A 22,361-nucleotide genomic window follows, 5' to 3' on the forward strand; every position below is an offset into this window, starting at 1 on the left:
CACAGTCCATGAAGGCAGCAGCAGCTACAGTGCAGGCGGTGTCTCCGGGAAGTTGCTCTGATGCCATCCTCCAATGAGCGGCGCCCGTAACACCCACAACAGCGGTCCGTCCCGGCGGCTCCATATTGGATCGGTCTCCTGGTAGAAATACGTTGTGCTGGAGGTCTACCTGCGCTCGGTGCTCCTCAACACGGCCGAGCTGCCTACAGCGCTCCCCGGGCTCAGGTATGAAGGCTCCACGCCGAGCAGCCGCACCGATTCCGACAAATGTCCTCCGGAGCTTTTGTTCCAGCGACCGGCGTCTCTCCGGCCGCTTTTAACGGGGCGCAGAAATTAGGTTAAAGACGCACCTGAAGAGCGCAGCGAAAAGTGGCATGCGGGGCGAAGAAGGCATAATTGGATTGAGATAACGCCACACGGGGAGTGAGTATATTCTGTTTTTTCTGTGTTTTTAAATAAAAACTTTAATTAAAAAAAAATCACCATAAAGCGGGAATAATTAAGCAAATAACTTGGCAGATATTGTTCCACCCGCGTGGCGAAGGAGATAATGGTGTCCAGATAAGAGACCTGTTAGCTGAATGTTCAACACCACGATTCGGGATGTTTGAGTCTCAACAAGTCACCTGATCCGGACATCTGCACATATTACTGCGCAAAAAGTCCTGCGTGAGCAAAAAAAAAAAAAAAAAAAAAGAAGGGTCAGAGTAGAAATGTCTGGTTCCCTTCTTGTGGCTCAAAAGTCAGTGGGAAATGTGAGAATCTTTGCCCTGAGACTCATTTACGGCCACCAAAAATATTGTTTACTTGTCTGAAAAAAATCCCAAAATTCAGCAAAAAAAAAAATCCCCCAAATTTCAGAAAATTTGCAAAATCTTCAGGAAGAAAATTCCAATAATTCCTTAAAAGCTTTATATTTTTTTTTCAAATCCTCCAAATTTGGCAAGAAAATTCTTGTAAATATTTTCAAAAAATGAGTAAAAATCTTCCAAAAAAAATATCTAAAATGATTACATATATATCAGTAAAACTTCTAATATTTTCTTTAAGAACATTCACACAAAAAATCAACCAAAATCCAGCGAATTTTGGTTGACTTTTTTGTGTGAATGTTCTTAAGAAACATTTTTAACATTGCTTTTTTTCCACCAAAAAAATGTTCAAAGATTTCCTGAAAATGTGGACATCAGAAGTTTCACTGTGAAAATATATATTTTTTTCTCCACATTTTCAAACTTTAAAACAGGTCAATTTTGACCCGCAGGACGACACAAGGGTTAAATGAGATTAGGAGTCTGGGAGCCATGTTTGAACTTATAATTTATCTTAATGAACTTAGACTTGTCATGCAGGGCTGCTCTCACGTGGTCTGGTTTATATATTATGCGTCTGAAGTGAGGATTTTTCACAGGGGAGGGGGGACTCTTCACCGGCCTGCCCTGCTATCTGGGCCCCGCCCTTATCCTGGGGGCCCCGCCCGTATCCTGGGGCCCCCCACATGCAAAGCAGGGTTTTTTTCTTTCTTCTATCCAACGCCTGTTTGGATGTGTTTCTTCTGCCATATGTGAGCAGACGGGGAGGAATGATAATTATAAAGCCCCTGTGGAGCCACAGTCAACTCTGTCACCGCAGTCCTACATAGACATCACCTGCATTGCTGACAATAGAGTCTATCTGGTTAACGTGGCAATAAGTACATATTACGTTTACAGAAAGATCTCTATAAATATATAAAAATAAATGTAATTAGTCATGGCTTGTGTTCTTCTTGTGAGGTTTGTTGAGAGTTTCTTATATGTAGTTTGTTTGCACGGCAAAGTCAGTCCAGAGAGTATTTAACCCTCCTGTCGTCCTGTGGGTCAAAATTGACCCGTTTTAAAGTTTAAAAATGTGGGGAAAAAAATGTAATTTTCACAGTAAAACTTCTGATGTCCACATTTTCAACATTTTTGGGAAATCAACATTTTTTGGTGGAAAAAAGAAATGTTAAAAATGTTTCTTAAGAACATTCATGAAAAAAATCAACCAAAATCCAGCGAAATTCGCTGGATTTTGGTTGATTTTTTTTTGTTAATGTTCTTAAAGAAAATATTAGAAGTTTAATCACTTTAAATATTTTTAAGATTATTTTGGAATATAATAATAATATATATCTTAATATATCTTCACAGTGAAACTTCTGATGTCCATATTTTCAACATTTTTGGGAATTTTTTGGACATTTTTTGGTGGGAAAAAAAGAAATGTTAAAAATGTTTCTTTAAGAAGATTCACCAAAAAATCAACCATTTTTTTGGTGAATGTTCTTAAAGAAAATATTAGAAATTTTACTGATATATATGTAATCACTTTAGATAGTTTTAGGATTTTTTTTGGAAGATTTTTACTCATTTTTTGATAATATTTACAAGAATTTTCTTGCCAAATTTGGAGGATTTTTTGAAAATAAAACTTTTAACGGAAACTCAAGGAATTATTGGAATTTTCTTCCTGAAGGTTTTGCAAATTTTCAGAAATTTGGGGTATTTTTTTGCTGAATTTTTGGAATTTTTTTCAGACAAGGAAACAATATTTTTTGGTGCCGGTAAATGAAGACAGCGGGAAGGTTAAAACTGTCTCTTGTGCCTCGAGGCTTTTGTGTCTGTTGAATTCAGCACGGTGCTCCTGGGAAATGAAATGTTTTATTTGTGTTTGATTCTAACTTTTACCTGTTTTCAAAGCCATCCTGTCTTTTGAAATGGAGGAAAAATAAGACAAAAAAAATCTGAAAAACTTGTAAAAATGTGAATCAAAAAGTAAAAAAAAAAACCCAACTTTATCTGGTTAACGTGGCAATAAGTACATATTATATCTGTTGGGATAGGACTGAATGATATGCACAAAAAACATTCTGAAATGTTTTTTGCAGATATTGCAACACAATTCACTATTTTAGATCCAGTTATATTTTTTTGTTTTTTAGGTCAACTTTATGTCGTCCTAACCCAATGAAAATGCAAGATAACTAAGCAAACATAATGCTTTTTAAATACCTAATAAATACAGCTAAAACTGCTCATCAGCACTTCTTGCTATATATAAAAGCATAAACAAGTAGTTATGTTGTTGTTATTCCACTTTCCTCTAAAAAAAGATAAAATTATTGTCCAGTTTTCACTGTGGTCTCTCATATCTGAAGACAATGACTTCTATGCACCACATTACATTTATGTAAGAGCGTGTTGTGATACATTTGACCTTTTCTAAAAAATTGCAGCAGCAGTAATTTGGATATTACACTTGACACCATTTCAATATTATTCCTATTAGCTGTTCAGCCGTCTGCTGGAAGATATCATGAGCGAAACAAGCAGTCAGCACCATGGCTGAGCATTTGCAGCTTGAAGCTTTAGTGCACCGATGACGGTCTCAAAAAACAAAAACCTGATTTAGACTTCTGAGGTTTAATGTGTAACAAACATAAGGAACCAATCCTGCCAACTTGCAGGGTGGAGCTCCCTCTACCTTTATTGTTCTTCAGAATTGGTTTCCAGCTCATAACTTGTATTCCAACATTACAACTCGCCACCATGTAGAGCAGTTTTACAGTGTTTAGGGAGACCTGTAGGTGAGCTGGTGTGCTTGAGCTGCAGCCAGTGTCGGAGGGATGGTTGGAAAGAGAGGAAAGGACTTCATAGATCTGAACACTGTAGAGCAGGGGAGTCCAACATGCGGCCCGCGGGCCAAAACCGGCCCTCCAGAGGGTCTAATCTGGCCCACAGGACGACTTTATATAGTGTAAAAATTACAGAGAAGACATTAACTACAAATTGTAAATTTGTAAAACTATGAATTTAAAATAATTTCTAGACCGTGACAAGTTTTTTTTTATCTTAAAGTAAAATACTAAATTGTTCATTGTTCTTAATTTTGTCTTGTTTTTGTTGTTTTTTTGTCTGACTTTTGTCATTTGTCTCATGTTTTTGTCATTTTCTGTTTCCCTTTTGTCTTGCTTGTGTTTTTTGTCTTATTTTTGGTATTTTATGTTTTGCTTTTTTCGTTGTTTTTTGTCTCGTTTGTGTCGTTTTGTTTCTGTGTTTGTTTCATTTGTGTTGTCTGTTTTTTGTCGCTTTGTGTCATTTTTGTGATATTTTGTCTTGTTTTTGTTGTTTTGTGTCTTTTTTTGTCTGACTTTTGTCATTTTGTCTCATTTTTGTAATACTTTGTAAATTGTAATGTGTAAATGATAAACGGAGGCATAATGTTGTTGAAATTGAATTTATATCTCTTATATTCCAGGTTTTTCATAATGTTTTGTAAAAATATGAGTCCTTAAATGTGAACATTGTTGCACTATAACAAAGCAAAAATTTGGAGTTGTCATTATTCATAAGTTATTATGCTGTAATTTTACTGGTCCGGCCCACTTGAGATCAAATTGGGCTGAATGTGGCCCCTGAACTAAAATGAGTTTGACAGTCCTGATGTAGAGGCAGCAACAATGTAAAGTTACATTGAAGCCATTTGGAGTATTTTCATAGGGGAAAAAAAAAATTATGAATGTTATTTGATACACAAAGATGAGTTTTGAAGGGACTTATATTAAAAATATCAAGTCTTCCCAGCCCTTACGATGAACATAACAATAGTTTATTAAAAGAAATGACCTTGTCTTGTAGTATGAGCTGCTATTAATCATAACAAAAAATAATGAAAGGAACAATAAACACAGTGAGGATGAGGTTACAGTTTACTATGCTGAGACTAGACTCCCAGGCTCGAGGGGCAGAAGTTCATCGAGCTCTGTCGTTCATTCCAAACTAATCAAATTTCACATACTCTCAGACTGTTGAATACAGGCCTTGTTTGCAGCAGACAGTGACGTCAAAATGTCTTCAGTGAAAAATGTGAATTCATGGAATATGATGGTACTATGAGAAAACACTGATGATACCAAGTGTGTTGTTTGTAAGGCGGATTGCTTTCAAGTCCCAGTGAAAAAGGACTGGTAAAAATAAAACAGGAAGTTTTAAATCTAGTCTAACCAGCAGAAGCACCTTAAACTGGGACATGCTGGTCTAAATGTACTGGATTTTTGAGGCCGGTATTAATAAACTGTATTTTTAAAAAATAATAGAGTGCTCTCTGGTGGACAAACTGTGCAACAGAGAAACTGTTTTTACATCACCCATAAAAACACTTTTGGCAAATCAATACTTTTTCTAACATGATTTGAGTGTGATAATTTTTTGATAGGTGTCAGTTTAGCTCTGGCAAAGAGCCACTGATTTTAATTCTTCAATCGTTGAAAGCTAAGTTGCACAGTCAGCCAATAGCAAGGTTGCATTTTAAATTAGCTGATGTCTAAAGTAAATTACTGTGGAGTTCAAAATGGGGGGAAACGACGTATAACTAGACCTTCTGACACGGTCGTTCATGTTTGTGGTGTTCAAACCGTATGCACCTGCATATTATTTGCTTGTTTGGTATGAAAACATGTTCAGGTCATAAGTCTTGTAGCTGTGTGTCTGAATGTGTGAAAACATTTAGTATGAATGCATTCAAATGTATGAAAGTGCCCGCCTTCTTTTGATCGGGACATTTTTACAGGTTTTAATGTATTAATGCAAAATTATTTTACATATTCAAGTAATGCAACCACAGAGATACAAAACATAACAATCTTAATTGTTTTCTATAGTTTGGAGGTGATAGATCTCAGTAGTGAAATTATATTTTATTGGTTTAACCCTCCTGTTGTCTTTACTTGTGGGCACCCAAAAAAATATTGTTTGTCTGAAAAAAATCCAAAAATTCAGCAAAAAAAAATTCCCCACATTTCTGAAAATTTGCAAACCTTCAGGAAGAAAATTCCAATAATTCCTTAAAAATTTCCCTTAAAAGTTATTTTAAACCCAGCATATTTCACTGGATTTTGGTTAGTTTTTTTTGTGATTGTTCTTAAGAAACATTTTTAACATTTCTTCTTTTCCACCAAAAAATGTTCAAAAATTTCCCAAAAATGTTGACAATGTGGACATCAGAAGTTTCACTGTGAAAATATATATTTTTTTCTCCACATTTTCAAACTTTAAAACAGGTCAATTTTGACCCGCAGGACGACACGAGGGTTAATTAAAAACTGAGATATCGCACAATCTATTATCCAACCTTTTTTTCCACTAATGTTACTACACATGTCATGTACGGCTGCCATTAACAAACCTAAAGTCAGTTTCTGCACATTAAGTTGTGACAAAAATATTATCACATACATACGTTAGAATGTTTGCTCTGGAACGTGCAATATGTTTGTGAAAGAGATTTTATCATGGCACGTGAGCTGAACTGACAGGAAAGAGTCAAGTCTATCTCCTCTTCTTAGAAATGCGTCATTTCTACCTTCCTGTCTGGTGAGCAGTGTAGAGAGGATGTCTGCCGCTTCAGTGCAAAGTAAAAAATCCAAAATGTGTCACTGAGGTATTGATTCTCAGCGCAGGTCCCGTTGTTTGAAGAAACAAAACATGTATTTCTTCCAAATGTGTTTATTTCAGTCTAAATCAAATTAAAGATGATGCAAGGAGCAATCCAGACAATACTTCAAGTGCCACATCCACTAAACAGGAAAGCCATTTTCAGTGCTTCATTTAATGAAACACATGTGTCTCGGTGAGTCAGAACAGTTGGTGGACTTACGGCTACATCAAAGAAGTCTGCGCCGTTCCAGAAACAACATGCCGTAATACGTCCGGATTTAGCACAATCTTGGCTCGGCGCTTAAACGCCATTATAGCATTACTGAGTTACACTAGACTGAAACGTAAGGGGGAAGTGAGAATGCAGTGTAGCACACCATGATGAAGCATGGAGTACACTCATGCATAGCTGTGACTTCAGAGTTACACATTCACAACTTGTGCAGATGAAAGTTAAATGTGTTGCTCTGGTAGTTTTAGCAGAGAAGACGGCACGACTCTCCACTTTTGGCAACCTGCGGATTTGACCCAGAAATGTTTAACCTCTTGGTCTAAGTTTAGTCTGAAAACTCATCTTTAGTGTTATTTTTAAAAGGCTCTTTTTGGTTTCCTGCAAGATTACTCACAATGACAAAGAGGCAAAGCATTGAAGCTGTTTATATTCAGACAGCAGATGAAGGTCACGTAACAGAGTGCGCAAATTGTTGGTGATTTTCCCTCATCTGTTGTTCGATAAAATGCCATAAAAGGAGGGAAAAATCCATCACAGGTTAGAAGGTGATGTCTTCAAATGCCATCTTTTGTCAGACCAACTGTTGAAAACTCATATAATGAGTTCATGATGATAAACCAGCAGCAAACACTCTTATATGGGTTTATTTATGTCTATAAACACACCATTATATATAATTTTTAAAACTTGATTAACTGCTAATCAAAATTAATCAATTAATTCAATGATTCAACTTGATTTCACATGTAAAAAATGAAAGCTACATAATCTGAATGAAAATAACTCTGTCCTGCATTTCTTGCAGTGATGTTCACACTTACTGAAGTTGCTTCCTTGAACGACATCCAGCCGACGTACCGCATCCTAAAGCCATGGTGGGACGTCTTCATGGACTACCTGGGCCTGGTCATGCTCATGCTGGCCATATTTGCAATGACCATGCAGATCACCAAGGACCAGGTGGCCTGTCTGCCGTGTCTGGAGGATCCGGAGGAGGCCTCAGGAGCGAAGCCTCACTCGTTCCCCCCGCAGAGCGAACAGGAAGCAGCCTCATCCGCTGCCACTGGAGCCCCTGCGGTCGCCACCGTCCCGCTGGTCACTAAAGATCTACCGGACGACGTTGTCCGTGAGATCCACGTAACGCACCAACACACTGCTGTGGCGCCCGAGAAATACGCCAACCAGCCTCAACCGACAGGAGTCAGAACCAACCTGGACTATCAACAGTATATCTTTATTAACCAAATATGTTACCATGTTGCCTTGCCCTGGTATTCCAAGTACTTTCCATACCTCACCCTCATCCACACACTTATTCTAATGGTCAGTAGCAATTTCTGGTTCAAATACCCCAAAACCAGCTCAAAGATCGAGCACTTTGTTTCTATCCTGGGGAGGTGTTTTGAGTCTCCATGGACGACGAAGGCTCTGTCTGAAACGGCTTGCGAGGACTCTGAGGAGAACAAACAGAGGCTAACCGGCACCTCCTCGGCACCAAAGCAGGTGTCTTTAGAGGGGAAGGAGGACGGCGCTAACGCCAGCCCGTCTGCGCCGATGCTCGGGGTGAAATTTTCTGCAGATAAGCCCATCGCAGAAGTACCAAGTAGTATGACAATCCTGGATAAAAAAGACGGGGAGCAGGCCAAAGCTCTGTTTGAGAAAGTGAGAAAGTTCCGAGCTCATGTGGAGGACAGTGATTTTATCTACAAGCTTTATGTAGCACAGACCATTGTCAAATCAGTCAAGTTCATTTTGATATTGTGTTACACTTCCACCTTTTTAGCTAAGATAAATTTTAAGCATGATTGTGAACCTGAAATAAAACAGCTAACGGGATACAAAAAGTTCTTCTGTACGCACAACATGGCTTTTATGCTGAACAAGCTGCTCATCAGCTACATGGCTTTGATTTTGATCTACGGGATGACGTGCCTCTACTCTCTGTTCTGGGTGTTCAGACGACCGCTGAAAGAGTATTCGTTCGAGAAGGTCAGAGAAGAGAGCAGCTTCAGTGACATTCCTGATGTCAAAAATGACTTTGCATTCCTTTTACACATGGTTGACCAGTATGACCAACTCTACTCCAAGCGCTTCAGTGTTTTCTTGTCCGAGGTCAGTGAAAACAAGCTGAGGGAGATCAGCCTCAATCACGAGTGGACCTTTGAGAAATTGAGGCAGCTTGTGACCCGTAATGTACAGGACCAGCAGGAGCTGCACCTCTTCATGCTCTCTGGTCTCCCGAACGCAGTGTTTGACCTCACGGATTTGGAAGTGCTGAAGCTGGAGCTGATTCCTGAGGTGAGGTTCTCGGCGAAGGTCTCCCAGATGACCAGCCTGCAGGAGCTGCATCTCTGCCACTGTCCGGCCAAAGTGGAGCAGACGGGTTTTGCTTTCCTGCGCGACCATCTCCGCTGCCTGCACGTCAAGTTCACCGACGTCGCCGAGATTCCGGCTTGGGTGTATTTGCTGAGGAGTCTGAGGGAGCTCAACCTAATCGGCAACTTGAGCTCAGAAAACAACAAAATGATCGGTCTGGAGTCCATGCGAGATTTGAGGCATTTAAAGACATTATGCTTAAAGAGCAACCTCACTAAAATGCCCACAAACATCACAGAGCTTTCACCACATCTGATTCGGTTAGTGGTGCACAATGATGGTACAAAACTGTTGGTACTGAACAGTCTGAAAAAAATGACAAATCTGATTGAACTGGAGCTGCACACATGTGAGCTGGAGAGAATTCCCCACGCCATTTTCAGCTTGACCAACTTACAGGAACTTGACCTGAAATCTAACAACATCCGAACCATCGAGGAGATCATCAGTTTCCAGCACCTCAAGAGGCTGACCTGCCTCAAACTGTGGCACAACAAAATCATCACCATCCCCTCCTCCATCGGCCAGGTCAAGTCTCTGGAGTCTCTCCACCTCTCTCACAACAAACTAGAGTCTCTGCCTCCGGCCTTGTTCACTCTCCCTAAACTGCGACACTTGGATGTGGGCCATAACTCCATCACAGTGCTTCCTCCAGACGTGGGCCTCCTCCACAACCTGCAGCACTTAGCCATCAACTCCAACAAGCTGGAGGTCCTGCCCAAGCCTCTGTTCAGATGCAACAAGCTGAAGGCGCTGTGTCTGGGCCACAACGCGCTCACCACGCTGCCAGAGTCTGTGGGTCAGCTGGTCCAGCTCACTCAGCTGGAGCTGAGGGGAAACTGTCTGGACAGACTGCCCGCCCAGTTAGGAAACTGTCGTCTGCTGCGCAAAAGCGGCCTCATAGTGGAGGACCACCTCTTCGACACGCTGCCCGGGGAAGTTAAAGAGAGCATCAGCCGAGACACCACCTTTACGAATGGCTTATAGCACAACAGCCACGACCCAGAGAGGCTGGCAGTAACCGACTCAAGACACTTTTTACGATTATCCGTAAAAATGAATGCATTTTTCTTAATTATTTTAATGGGGTGTCTTAGTTGCTTATGTTTTGATACAACTTAGAAAAGATGCAGATTGCTTTTGTTGTTGCTAATTATGTATCTAATTCAGCATTTTTTCCATAGTTTTTAGAAATCTAGCTTCTTTATATAATGCCCAATAGACCAAAACTGTTTGCTCCAGCGGCACAGTATGTAGATTTGTCAATATTGTTTTAGGTACTCAGGTATACTTGAAACCACGGGGAACAATCTTTTTGCCTTAACTGCTGCTATTTTATTTTATTTTTTTACAGTGAGGGCTTTCACAAACAAAAGGCCAAAAATGAATAATTCATGTCATCACTTTTTCATCCAGACACCATCCGCACAACAATTTCCATGTGTTATAGAAGCAAACACAATGCAACAGTCCTTTTCTCTGTAGTTTGTAGCTTTTGTCCAACTCATAATCGATGTATATTTTCCTCTTAATCCTGTCGTGTAGCTAACAGAATTAATTCAGAGTTGTAAACCTCAGGTGGAGACTAAGCACCATCAATGAACCTTTACCTTACTGTTGTAGAGATTGTATACCAAGGCCTGTAGTAATTCATTTGAATACTGAAAACCTGATGATGTAAAGATTGGTGAATGTTCTTTTGTGATAAGTTGTTCTGAGCTGACAAAAGGGAAATCTGCCGATCAGCTTTTTGAATCATGTTTTAAAGTTTTGCGATTGAAGCTGGCCACTAGTTGGACTGATTGTCCTACATGTCACAATCATGTAATAACGTCTGCCTTCGTTCTTCTCAGTGTACTTCTGTGTAGGTCTGTATGTAAGTGTTCTTCAGAGCTGCTGTACCACCGTGGTGATTCTATGCTCAAAGTTCACAACTTTATGGTACAATAAAACAAGATTTTAGATGAATGTCTAATCGTTGCTTATCTGTCTTGTGTGAACTCCAGTTATGACTGTACTGCAGCCAGAATGCTAAACGTGAAATCACATTGTGAGTTTTTTCCCATTTCTATGTAAATTTAAATGAACTTCTAGAAAAAACACAGTGAAGCTATTTTGGAGAAACCTTTATACATTTAAACCATTCTTAATTTAAGCACTGGCATACTTGCATTTAAAGGTATAGAGAGCCAAAGTGTTTTTTTTAGTAGTAACCATAAACAGCTGGAAGAACAGTTGAAATGCTGAGTAAATGTAGTGTATGGCAAATTAGAAATTTAAATGCATCCAACTGCCTTTTAACACCTTGATTTTGTTTTTCTATATCAGCAAAAATTCTGTCAAATCTTTACTTCACCTAATGATGTTTTTTACTTCAGGTAAAATAGAGATTAGACAGAATTCTTGCTGATATTGTAAGCTGAAAAGATGCCACACCCATCCCCTGAGGCTTTAATTAGATGCATTTTATGAGCAATAGCCACTGTACCAGAATAGAATTTTAATTAAGCAGCCTTGTCGAGACCATAAACTTTATTTTCATGCATGAAAAGAGCAATACTGACTGTGAACTTTGTGGTTTTGATCGGATGATTGTGTTTGGGCATCCTCAGTCTCTCCATATTGCACTTCACATGTAAGTTTGCATAACTTACCTGAATCTTTACAGCCTTGTGCACATCCGTTTTATTTCTTTATGTGTCCCAAACAAATGAGATTCATGTGCCTTATTATTTAAAGAGCTCATATTATCCTTTTGGGGTATTTCCCATTTCCTTTGGCATGTTATAGCTTTGTTGGTGCACGTAAAGCCTAAAGTCAGCGCTTAAGGGAGTTTGGTAATCTTTCCCATAGAAACCACCGCTGCTCCTTACTGCAAGAATCGAAAGTCCAAGCTTTTCTCCTGTTACTTATTTACATCACCATGTAACACATTTGCATAACACCTGTCTAGTGGCTAGTTTGGCACGCCATCAAACAAGGGATGAGCAGGTTCCTCGTCTTCTGCACCATTATTTCCCCACCAGAGCTGCCTCTGCCTTGTTTTTGTCAGGTCAGCTGACCAATCAGAGGCTCCGCTCGTACCCGGCTGCAGCCATTTCCCGCTGGATCTTTTCAAACACCGGTTTGGCCTGAGAGGCTCCTGTAACTTTGACTGAATTTCAGTTGAAGACCGCAGTGCCAAGAAGCACTGGGTCTCCTCAGACCACTGCTGCTTGGATTTGGCGTCAATATTTACCGATTTTCATAACACTAACATGAAACACTACTACTACTACGACTTGCTTGGCTGTTTAAAAATGGTGGTTCTATGTTTTCACCGTTGACCGTCGGTCACTGTAACCCCGCCCCCAGCCCGTGATGTACTCGGTTCTTAACTCTGGCCCAGCAAAGAGTTGGTGCCTGAAAAGCACCAGTTTTTGCAGCCTGGAGCTGGTGCTTAGTTGGTGGAAACACAAAGAACTGGTGCTAAGTCAGGCACTGGAACGAGCTTGGTCGAAAAGGGGCCACTGGGATTTTGGGGAAGGTGCCCTTAAAGAAACAGAAGTAAAACTGGAGCATTTCAGACAGTAAGAAAAGGTGCTCCAGCAATGTACAGCATGGAAAAGTGTTTGTTAAACAGTAAAGCATGTAAACATATTCTAGTCCACCTGAAAAAATTAACTTCTAAAGTGTAAATGTGCATAATATGGGCTCTTTAAGGACATGCACAGGTTGGATTAATAACATTAATGATGGCTCCGCCTCTGCTGTTGTTGCAATTCAGACATTATTATGTCATTGGTTATAATGTGTTTGACAAGATAAAAATGTCAATGGTCTTTTCACTCCACATTTCCCCGCCCCATGGAAAAAGCTTCACCTGCACCAGAGACTTGACAAGAAAAGGTTTTGCTCATGCCCCTCAGGACCTCCACACAAAGTACTCAGGGCTCTTTTGTTGTCAAGGGAATGAGAGACGACAACATTACGGTGACCTCAGCAGTTCCCAAGAAACAGGATGATCCCAATACACTCGTTCTACAATGAAACGTTCAAAAGTTAAACCTGTGCACATAATGCGTTTCCAGTTCACTGATAGAAAAAGCAGCTGCAGTCTTTTGTCTTGACGTCACAGGTTGTGTTATTTTCTTTTGCTTTGTGTGGCTTAGTCCACATAATCTTCTTCAACAGATGCCTCGCATTAATATGATGTCCAGAGATCCATCCGTCCACATCGTACAAAAGATATTTCTTACAAAATTAGAATTCCTGTCAGTTCTAGTTCTTTGGATTGGGTTTTACAAGGTTTATCCTCTGTAGAAGAGTAACTGTGAATGTGAGTTTAGGAGAGCAATAGCGTCGCTGTTTCTGTGCAGATCTTCACCATACATTTTCAGAGAATGTGCAACATATGTATCCTTGAGGTATACTTATCCTGGATCTAAAAGGAGTCAGCAGATACTCAGTCTGTCTGGCTGTGTTTACACTCATTTGTGTAATTTAGATGAACTCAGGTGTGTCTCTGTTTATATATGGTCAGATGAATCCAGCTGAGGATCAAAGTTAAGCTGAGAACTAATAACATTTAGGTTCTGTTTAGGTACAGGCCTAAATCTGCGTCATTAGTAGCACCAGTGTTTAACTAATATTATACATCTATTTTATAGCAATATTTATATATTGTAAGGTTTTGCTATGAAAAAGATCTGTAAATAAACCATAGACTTAGTCAGGGATATTCATGTTGTAAATTTTGTTACAGGTGATAATAGAGCACTATTTAAGGCTGTGATCATTTTCTAGCTATCTGGACCACTTGCTCACCTTCCACGGTCAGTTTTACTTCCTTTCTATTATCCAGATAGTTGATCAGTATGTATGCAGGGCTGGATTATCAACAAAAACTACTCACTTCCTAGTTTATTGCAAATTTGTTTGTAAATTTGCACAACCCCATTATCTGAGGCATGTTCTGCACTGTTGCCTTTATTCAAATTACAAGAAAGTAGTAGACACAAAGAAAAGCTGCTGCTGAACTTTTCTGTTGGCAAAGTCCCCAAACAACAACAAAAACTTAAGTATTTCAGTTTTACTTATGCACATACAGTATAGAAAACATGCATATAATTCACAAAGACTCACATAAATGGAATTTAAAGGTAAAAGCTAATTTTTTCCCCCTTTAAAAAAACCAACCATGTCTAGGATATTGATTAATTTTGCTCTGACATGAAACTACCAATGCAAAACAATCATAAAAATCTAATCAAGTTAATTTATATATCATTTTAAGACCACCTGAGTTGACTACAGTCATGCACATTGGTATAAGACAGGCAACAACAAAAGGATGTGCAAGACAGAAAACAGGGTAAAACTGGGAAAATCAATAAATATAATATACTAAAAATCAACACAACCAGGATAACAACTTGAATGATAAATTACTTAAATAAAAATAAATCTAATATATTAAAATGTCAAGACCACTAATAATTTGACTTCTTATGAATTCTTCAGGGTTTCTGGTCACTTAACAGCCTTATTAATGGTGTTTATTCACATGTATTGACAAGTAGTGTAAAAATACTAACTAAATTTGTTGAAGTACTGCACATAAGTACATTTTTGGAGTACTATATTTGAGTATTTCTGTTTTCTGCTACTATTCTATTCACTACAAATGAAACTCAAATGTTGTACTGTTTACTCCATGAGATTTATCTGATAACTTTAATTTCTAGTGTTTTTTGCACATTTGTATTACAAATTAAAATCAGCACATAAATTGTGATGATGTTGGAAAGTCCTGCAGTTATGCCTCACTATCAGATTAAGATAAAACTTTTTACAAACTACCAACCCGTAACTAAAGTCATTAAAATCAGCCTCACCTTACCAGCTGCAACACTGAAGTGATAAACACATTAATGCATCAATATTTATGATCTAAAATATAGCTCAATATATCATTGTGGGACTTATTGTAACACAGTTGACAGGTATCATAGTTGACCTTTTTGCTGTTTTCAGGCCTAAAATCAACATGGCCGCGTATAACCAAACACCACATGGCATTTTTAGAGAAAGATTCTTCTAAATATTATATATACAATTAAGTACAATTGAAATTGAAAGTTATTTATAAAGATATTGTAGTAAACCTGTTGACACGTGATAAATCCACACTTGACTCTCACACTATATTAAATAATTAAGAAAGCCTTGGAGTCTTTTCTTCAGGAGGAAATGACGTCATGTGGAGCAGGTCATGTGATCTGGAATTAACACTTTCTTCAGAGGTGTTTTTGTAATGGGTCACTTAGTTGAAAATGATTTCTTGGACACAGATGCAATTTGTTATTTTTCATATAAAATTTGATATATTGCCAAAAATAAATATCTGTCATGATTATCCCAACTTAATAAAAACAATCAAAATTATTTTTGAATAAGCTCATTTTATTATTGTTTAGCTAATTAGAAGGTGGTTGTAATTAAATTCAGACGGTTATTTTGTTGATGTTTTGGTGATATCCAGTAATTTTTTATTAATAAATGTTTTTTTCCATAATAAATAATTATGTAATTTGTAAATACATGATCATAATGAACATAAGCATTTTTTTTTTACTTTTAATACAAATGTGTGCAAGATATATCTCATGGACTTCGAGGTCCGTGTACGGATGTGGTAATTGGATTTTCCGTTCTGAAACGGGTATTGAAAAACAAAAAACGAGTGGTTATTTGATTTTCGTTTTAAAATACAAAAATTAAAATTGAAATACAAAGCGTTTTTCCTTTTCATGATCAAAAAGGGATTTACGATTTTTTTTTTTAAAAAATGCTTTGATCTTCGTTTTATATTTAGAATAACAAGAAATCAGTAAGAGAGAAACGAAAAAAGGTCCGTTTTTTCATTTTCTGAGACCGGAAGTGGTCATCAGCAAGTGTGCTGGCTTCTATATATATTTATGGTCTGACCAATCGCTGCTCTCTGGCTCTCAGTCTGACCAATCACTGCTCTCTGGTTCCGCCCTCTGAGAATGTTGTTGTCGTTTGGTTCAATAGTATGTGTCTGCTGCACCTACAGGGCTGCACCTACAGGGCTGCACACTTCAGAGGACTTTTTATAGACAGCGCCACCTACCGCAATAGATGATCACTAACGTGCACAATTTACGTTTTAAATTGGTGATTTCACTCAAAATACACTTACAATACAAAAGGCTTATTCAGGAAGAATTCCCCGTTCATTTTAACCCCTGTCAGTTTTTCTACACAGCCGGAGGCTGCACTTTCAGGAACACACTGATAGGACCGCAGTTTAAGGGCCGCCAACTTCTTCTCGGGCCCCGTTGTTCGTGTTTCCCACTGTGTTGATGCTAAACGAAGTAGCAGCATTTATCGCCATGATGGACGACGGTAACCATGTGAGTACTAACTGTGAACAGTTTTATTAGTTTAACTTTATAAAACTAATAAACGTTTGGTTTACAGCGTTTTATTGTTTAACGTTATAAACATTTCTGCTGTTTTCATTTGCGGAGCAAAGCTGTTAACCTGCTAAACTGAGAAACAAGCTATGTTTGAGCTCGTCATTAAGTAGCACAGACGACCACTTTTATACAGTGACCGCTGCTGTAAAACCAACGCTTAGCTTGTTTGATCATTTGTTTGAGTCCTAGCCAGATTTTGGCAGCCCAGGTACAGGTCATGATAATTAACTACAAGCAGCATATTAATTAACCCTTCACCAGATGGTAAAAGCATGTTGAAATGATCTCTGTCTGTCAAGGACATTAAGCAACAACAACCATAAGTATAAGTGTTTAATACTAACAATTTTACAGGTTTTATGATGTTAATAAAGTTGCAGGTATGTGAACTGGTTCCAGTTTAAATCAAAGGTGTATCAATTCGTGGGTTCCTGTTAGAACTGCTGGTGTTCTACTGGTTCTCTGGCATAGTTTACCAAGAACCTTCATGGACCTCTGTTATTAGTTTTTCCACCTGTGACCAGTTCAGATGTCTGCTGTGAAAAAGGTTAAACGGTGACAGTACATTTTCTTCATAGTCAGACTTTTCATGATCACATTTTTTGTGATGCTGAGACATTTAGTATTTTTAATGCTCAGTTTTGATGTAAGCTTATCCTTCACTCCTTTACCTCATCTACTCTGTCTACTGTACAGCCTGTATGAAGTTACATCATTACACAGATTGAATCCAAGACAGAAAATTTTAAATGTATTGGTCCACCTCCCAGATTAAACTTGATTTATGTTTATTTATGTTAGTTTTAAAAAACATTTACAAAAAGAAGAAACTGCTCTCTCCAAATGCTTTTGTTGTTGCCACATACTATTCATTTTGAAGAGAAAGGACACATTTTGAACTCAAATTTTGCTTTCTATTGTCCTACTGCTTTCAGATGGACATCCCTTTGATAGAGAAGTGGTGGTGTCTTCTTCCCATGGAGCGTTTCCAAACAGAGGGGTACGACAACCTGAAACAAAATGTGTATATAGATTTTAGTGGCAAGTTAGGAGTTCACTTCCACTTCATCAAACTGATAACACACTATCAGTGCCATGTCAGTAGAACATCTGATAACTACATTAAGTTCATCAGACTGTGGATGGCAGTCTTTGTCGAGAGTATTTGTGCATGTCATTTTTTTCACCAGTGTATTCGCTTTTTCCCATTATTTATCTTAGATGAATATTTATGTTCGAAATATATAGCCAGAGGTTCGCTTTCTGGACTAATGAAGCCAGAAGCCTGCTCCAGGGAACCCTGAAGCCTGTTTACACAGTGCCAAGGCGGGGTGCTGTCACTGATGAAGTTCTGCTCTATATGCAGGCTGTCACTGAACGCACTGCAAAGGAAACCAGACTGGTGGACTTCATTATCCAGTCAAAGGGAATTGAGGAGTATTTGGTGGTACTTTGAAAATGTTCCTGTTTTCTCATCATTGCAGACTGACTCAGAAAAGATTCACTTAGGGCCTTTGTTAGTAATATTATCAGTGGACAGAACACTTTTTGGCTGTGTTTCAAATGAATAACTGAGTTCCAGAAATTCATTGTTTCTATACTTTGGTTTGCCCTCAGGATGTACTTAGTGGCAAACACTCTACTTGGATTCATCAGAAACCTTGTTGCCAGATGCCTGTCTACCTGGATAGTGAGGAACAACAGGACAAGCTTTTTGCATTCTTAAAGACTGTACTGCACAGAGGACCACAACACAACTGAGCTTCACAGATGAAGTTGTGTTCATCTTTGATGTTCTCTTTCCAGAGGTAGGCTTTGCCATGTAATATAATTATCCATGTCTGTGCTCCTGCACTTTTATAGGCTAAATATATAGCACACCTTTCATGGTGCTATTTGTGTATGTGCCTGTCTAACATGGCTTGCTCTGCTGTAAAATGGTATATGTAAATTATATTGTTTAAAAATGAGCTGTTTTCTTTTGGTAGGCCATCATATATGGCCTGTCTATGCAGGACAATCTGCCCCTGCATGAGGCTGAGCAGGTCTTCTTCAGTGGTCCAGCTTACCATCAAAGGTAAGGGTAAAGGATGGATTTTTTTAAATTTACACAATGCACTAAAATGTTTTTTTTAACTGTTTACTAATACAAGTAGTTGCCACCTTTGTTAAAGTGTACCAATGTTTGTGAATGTATCCTTTTTAAGTGTTACCAGTATTTTTGTCAAGCCTGCAGTGATAATGTTGTTTCACTCTTTCAGTGAAGTGGAGGAGTTTTGTCAAAGGATTTAAAAAGACCTGAAGAAAGAAGGCAGACTGTTCAGTTGGTAAGTGGTGCTCATTTCAAAAGGAGGTATATTGGCATGAAATGTAAAAAATAAAATACATTATTCCAAAGTAAATAAGTGAAATATGTACAGTTTATCAGATATATCAGTGCTATATCTACTTATGCTTATTAATGTCTGTCTGTGTGTCTCTATCAGAAGGAAGTGAGATCAGAGGTTTAGCAGCGGGAGTCATAGACTTCACTTACTTGTGTGTGCGTGCGTGCGTGCGTGCGTGCGTGCGTGCGTGCGTGCGTGCGTGCGTGCGTGCGTGCGTGCGTGCGTGCGTGCGCGCGTGCGTGCGTGCGTGCGTGCGTGCGTGCGTGCGTGTGTGCGCGCGTGCGTGTGAGAGAGAGGCACTGGAGAAGGTTAGTGAACACAGTGAAACAGAAATGTGTATGTGTGTTTGTCTGCAGACATTGCGTGTTGAGTTGTTTTATGTGTCCTTGTAATGAGAATAAAGAGTTTTTCTCGCATTTTGCTTTGGAGAGATGCCAGTAATTGTCATTGTCCTGCTGAAGGTGGCAACTGACATCAAGGACTGCTGGGAAATGGGGGTTAGATGGGTGGGGGGGGTGCCTGACTCGCAATGTTTAGGTACATGGTACATGTCAAACATCCACATGAATGTTAGGACTCAAAGTTTCTCAGCAGATTATTGCATTGTAACAGGATGATTGATGTTATTCACTTCACCTGTCAGTGGTCATAATGTTGTGGCTGATTGATGTATGTCCTGACAGAGCTGCATTACATGCAAGAGGTGGAAACAGTAACCTGCTGATTTCATGCACATGTTCTGGTTGTACCAACAACTATCAGAGTTTATACATGCAATATTTAACACACTAAACTCAAATCCAGTTATTTATATGCCACCATTGTGTCCAGGTTTTGTCCAGTCTGCTGGTATCTGTGGCTCCATGGGTGCACATTTGTGGTCAGTTTGGTCCATATCCACAAAACTCACCATCATTCAGCAAACAACTTTTGCAGCACTTTGCTTCACTTTACATTCATCTTTGGATTGACCGTGTCTTTAGATTCAAATATCTGCTGTTTAGAGTGATGAAAGAATTGTGTATTGCTCTCACCATAAGCTAAACAAAGCTTACATGACTTTCAGTCTCAGTTGGAAGCACAATATAAGCTGTATATAAATTACAACGTTAGCTCTGTTAAGCTTGCTCATGTATATGCCACTTATTCAAAGTTTATCTTGATTGCAAGTGCTGTATTCACAGTTTCTGCTTAAAAACTGCATGTTCAATAATATTTAGATTTTATGCTATTGCATAAACGGTTGCATTTGTAGAGAATGTGTCTAACCATCAGACCATTTACATGTTATCCAAATGACCCAAAATAGTTATAAGGCTTTTATCTTATTTGAGCCAAAAGATGTATTTAATTACAATTTGTAAAACCTCATCATGCTCTTGTCTTTCTATGGTGATGAAATTCAGATTTAATATAAAAGAAATAGCTTCAAGGCTGTACTTGATTCACATTCACCATCCCTGCTAATAACCTGCAACAACATACTGAGTATAAGTCACATTTTGGAGCTGTACTTTATCTGGCTGTTGCTGGTGTACACTGTTGTCCTCTGGATGTTATTAGTTTTTAAAGGGAACTTGTAGCTTTTTCTTTAATGGTCAAATTGTTTTTTTTTCTTTGCTATTTTGTGTCTTGTATTCAGTTGTATTTGTGTCATTGTGTGAAGTATGGCTGTCATTGTAAGGATCTCCTTCCCACAGTAGATGTGTCAATTGCCCAGCAGGATCATACCTGCTTGGGTGGCTGTATTTTTCTTCTGTATTCTGTAGTGCTTTAAAAAAAAAAAAAGATGTTTATTGTGATTTGGACTAGTTGCTTTTGTACTTGCTTGCTGATGTCTGTAAAGTTGAATGGGGGAGTTCATTCCAGAGGAAAAGTGGAGGAACTACTAATGTGAAGATTGAATATTAAGATGTACTACTTGTTAGATGTGTTCCACATCACTATGTATGTTATTTTCTATGTTTTGCATGACATGCAGGTAATTGGAATGATTTATGTTGTCTGGATGTTGTCATTAAACTGGTTCTCATAGAAACAATGTCATGTTAACTTTATTTTGAAACAATAAATTCAAAGTTAAGACATGTTATTGTGGGGTTTTCTCAGCTATTTACTGTGTTAGAGCACACCCTGTGTACTTTTTCAGTCAATTTTGTTTTTATTCAGCAACAGTGAGTAACTCTGGTTTAGAAATAATGTGGCCCCATCCCATGACCAGTTCTGAATATGTTGATCATTTTCTTGAGTTAGTTATGATTTTGTCTGTAGAGTATGAAGATTGTGAAAAATGTGGGCCCAGAAAGTGCACTTAGTCCAAGGAAATATATTCAGGCTCATGAATGTTTTATTATTGTTTGAAAACTTGTGTTATGGGGGAAGCAGGAGAATTCAAGCAGAGGCACACAGAAAATGGGCAGACAGGTGAATAATGGAGAAAGATTGATTAAATCAAATAATTAAGTCAATACTGAAAAGGGAAAACAAACTAGGGGTCTGTTTTCCAAAGTAGGTTTAGTGAAAAGTCTGAGTTTGTTAATCCTGAAATGAGGGAAGCTCTGAGTTTTCTGTTTCACAAAGGGAAGTAAGTCAAACCAGAGACACAGGGGTAACTGTAGCCTGTTTCAGACAGAGAGGTAAGTAGAGCTTTTGGTCAGTTACTGTAGTAACAGTCTCTATGAGTCTAACCTGGTTGGGACCAGGTTTATCTCAGTAAACCTTGAGTTCCTCTCTGTCTCTGGCCTTTTTCAGCCACATATGTTATTTGATTTTGTCATTCATTCAGTCAGCAGGTGAGTTTTTGTGAAGCCTAGTTCTGCTGTGTGTCAAAATGTCATGTCCTTTGATTAATGGTGCAGTGGATGAAGGAGCAGCATTACTGTGCAGAGAATTAAATATTTTTTGGGAGATTGTTATCAGACTGTGCATAGATGTTGCATTACTGGATAGTTGTCTTTTAGAGTGGTATTGTTTTACATCACAGTTCATAATCTACATCCACAACCTAATCTGTCCTTACATTTGTGACATTACCAACTGCAGTTATACTCTGACATCTCAGCAGATATTGTGTGTTGCACTGCGGTTCTTTGCAAATGGAAGTTTTTCATATAATGTATGAGATGCAGAACACTTGAGTAAGGCAACTGTGTGTAGGAGAGGCAGGAAAGTGTGTCTGGCTGTGAAAGGGTTTTTATTCATCTTTGTGGTTTTACCTGGACACAGACCTGTCTGAGCCATGAAGGAGGAGCTTCACAGGATTGCAGATGAATGATGTAGAGATCTGTTAAATTAATTTTACATCATATTATGTTAATGACATTGTGTTGCAATGTCAGAGTGGGATTGGTAAATTTAATTTCTTTTAGGATTTCCCAGTGTGATTGGCTGCATAGATGGCACACACATCTCCATCACAGCTGCCTCA

At 38.5% G+C, this 22,361-nt stretch overlaps 1 protein-coding gene and 1 long non-coding RNA gene across 4 annotated transcripts; both read left to right on the plus strand.

The window, feature by feature from the left end:
- Nucleotides 1-11,031, plus strand: lrrc8da (leucine rich repeat containing 8 VRAC subunit Da). Its single transcript, XM_023270580.3, has 2 exons — nucleotides 1-423; nucleotides 7,493-11,031. Coding segments are annotated over exons 1-2 (2,559 nt in total). The 5' UTR covers nucleotides 1-422; the 3' UTR covers nucleotides 10,051-11,031.
- Nucleotides 11,032-16,141: 5,110 nt separating this feature from the next.
- Nucleotides 16,142-21,026, plus strand: LOC111568778 (uncharacterized). 3 transcript variants are annotated; one of them, XR_008602884.1, is made up of 5 exons: nucleotides 16,142-16,481; nucleotides 17,483-17,994; nucleotides 18,165-18,355; nucleotides 18,536-18,624; nucleotides 18,809-21,026. It is a non-coding gene; the product is annotated as an uncharacterized LOC111568778 (long non-coding RNA). The 3 variants fall into 3 exon arrangements; XR_008602885.1 differs by having other exon boundaries at nucleotides 17,483-17,547; XR_008602883.1 differs by having other exon boundaries at nucleotides 17,483-18,355.
- The last annotated feature ends 1,335 nt before the right edge of the window (nucleotides 21,027-22,361 follow it).

This window comes from Amphiprion ocellaris, chromosome 10 (genome assembly GCF_022539595.1).
Source record: "Amphiprion ocellaris isolate individual 3 ecotype Okinawa chromosome 10, ASM2253959v1, whole genome shotgun sequence".
Lineage (NCBI taxonomy): Eukaryota > Metazoa > Chordata > Actinopteri > Pomacentridae > Amphiprion > Amphiprion ocellaris.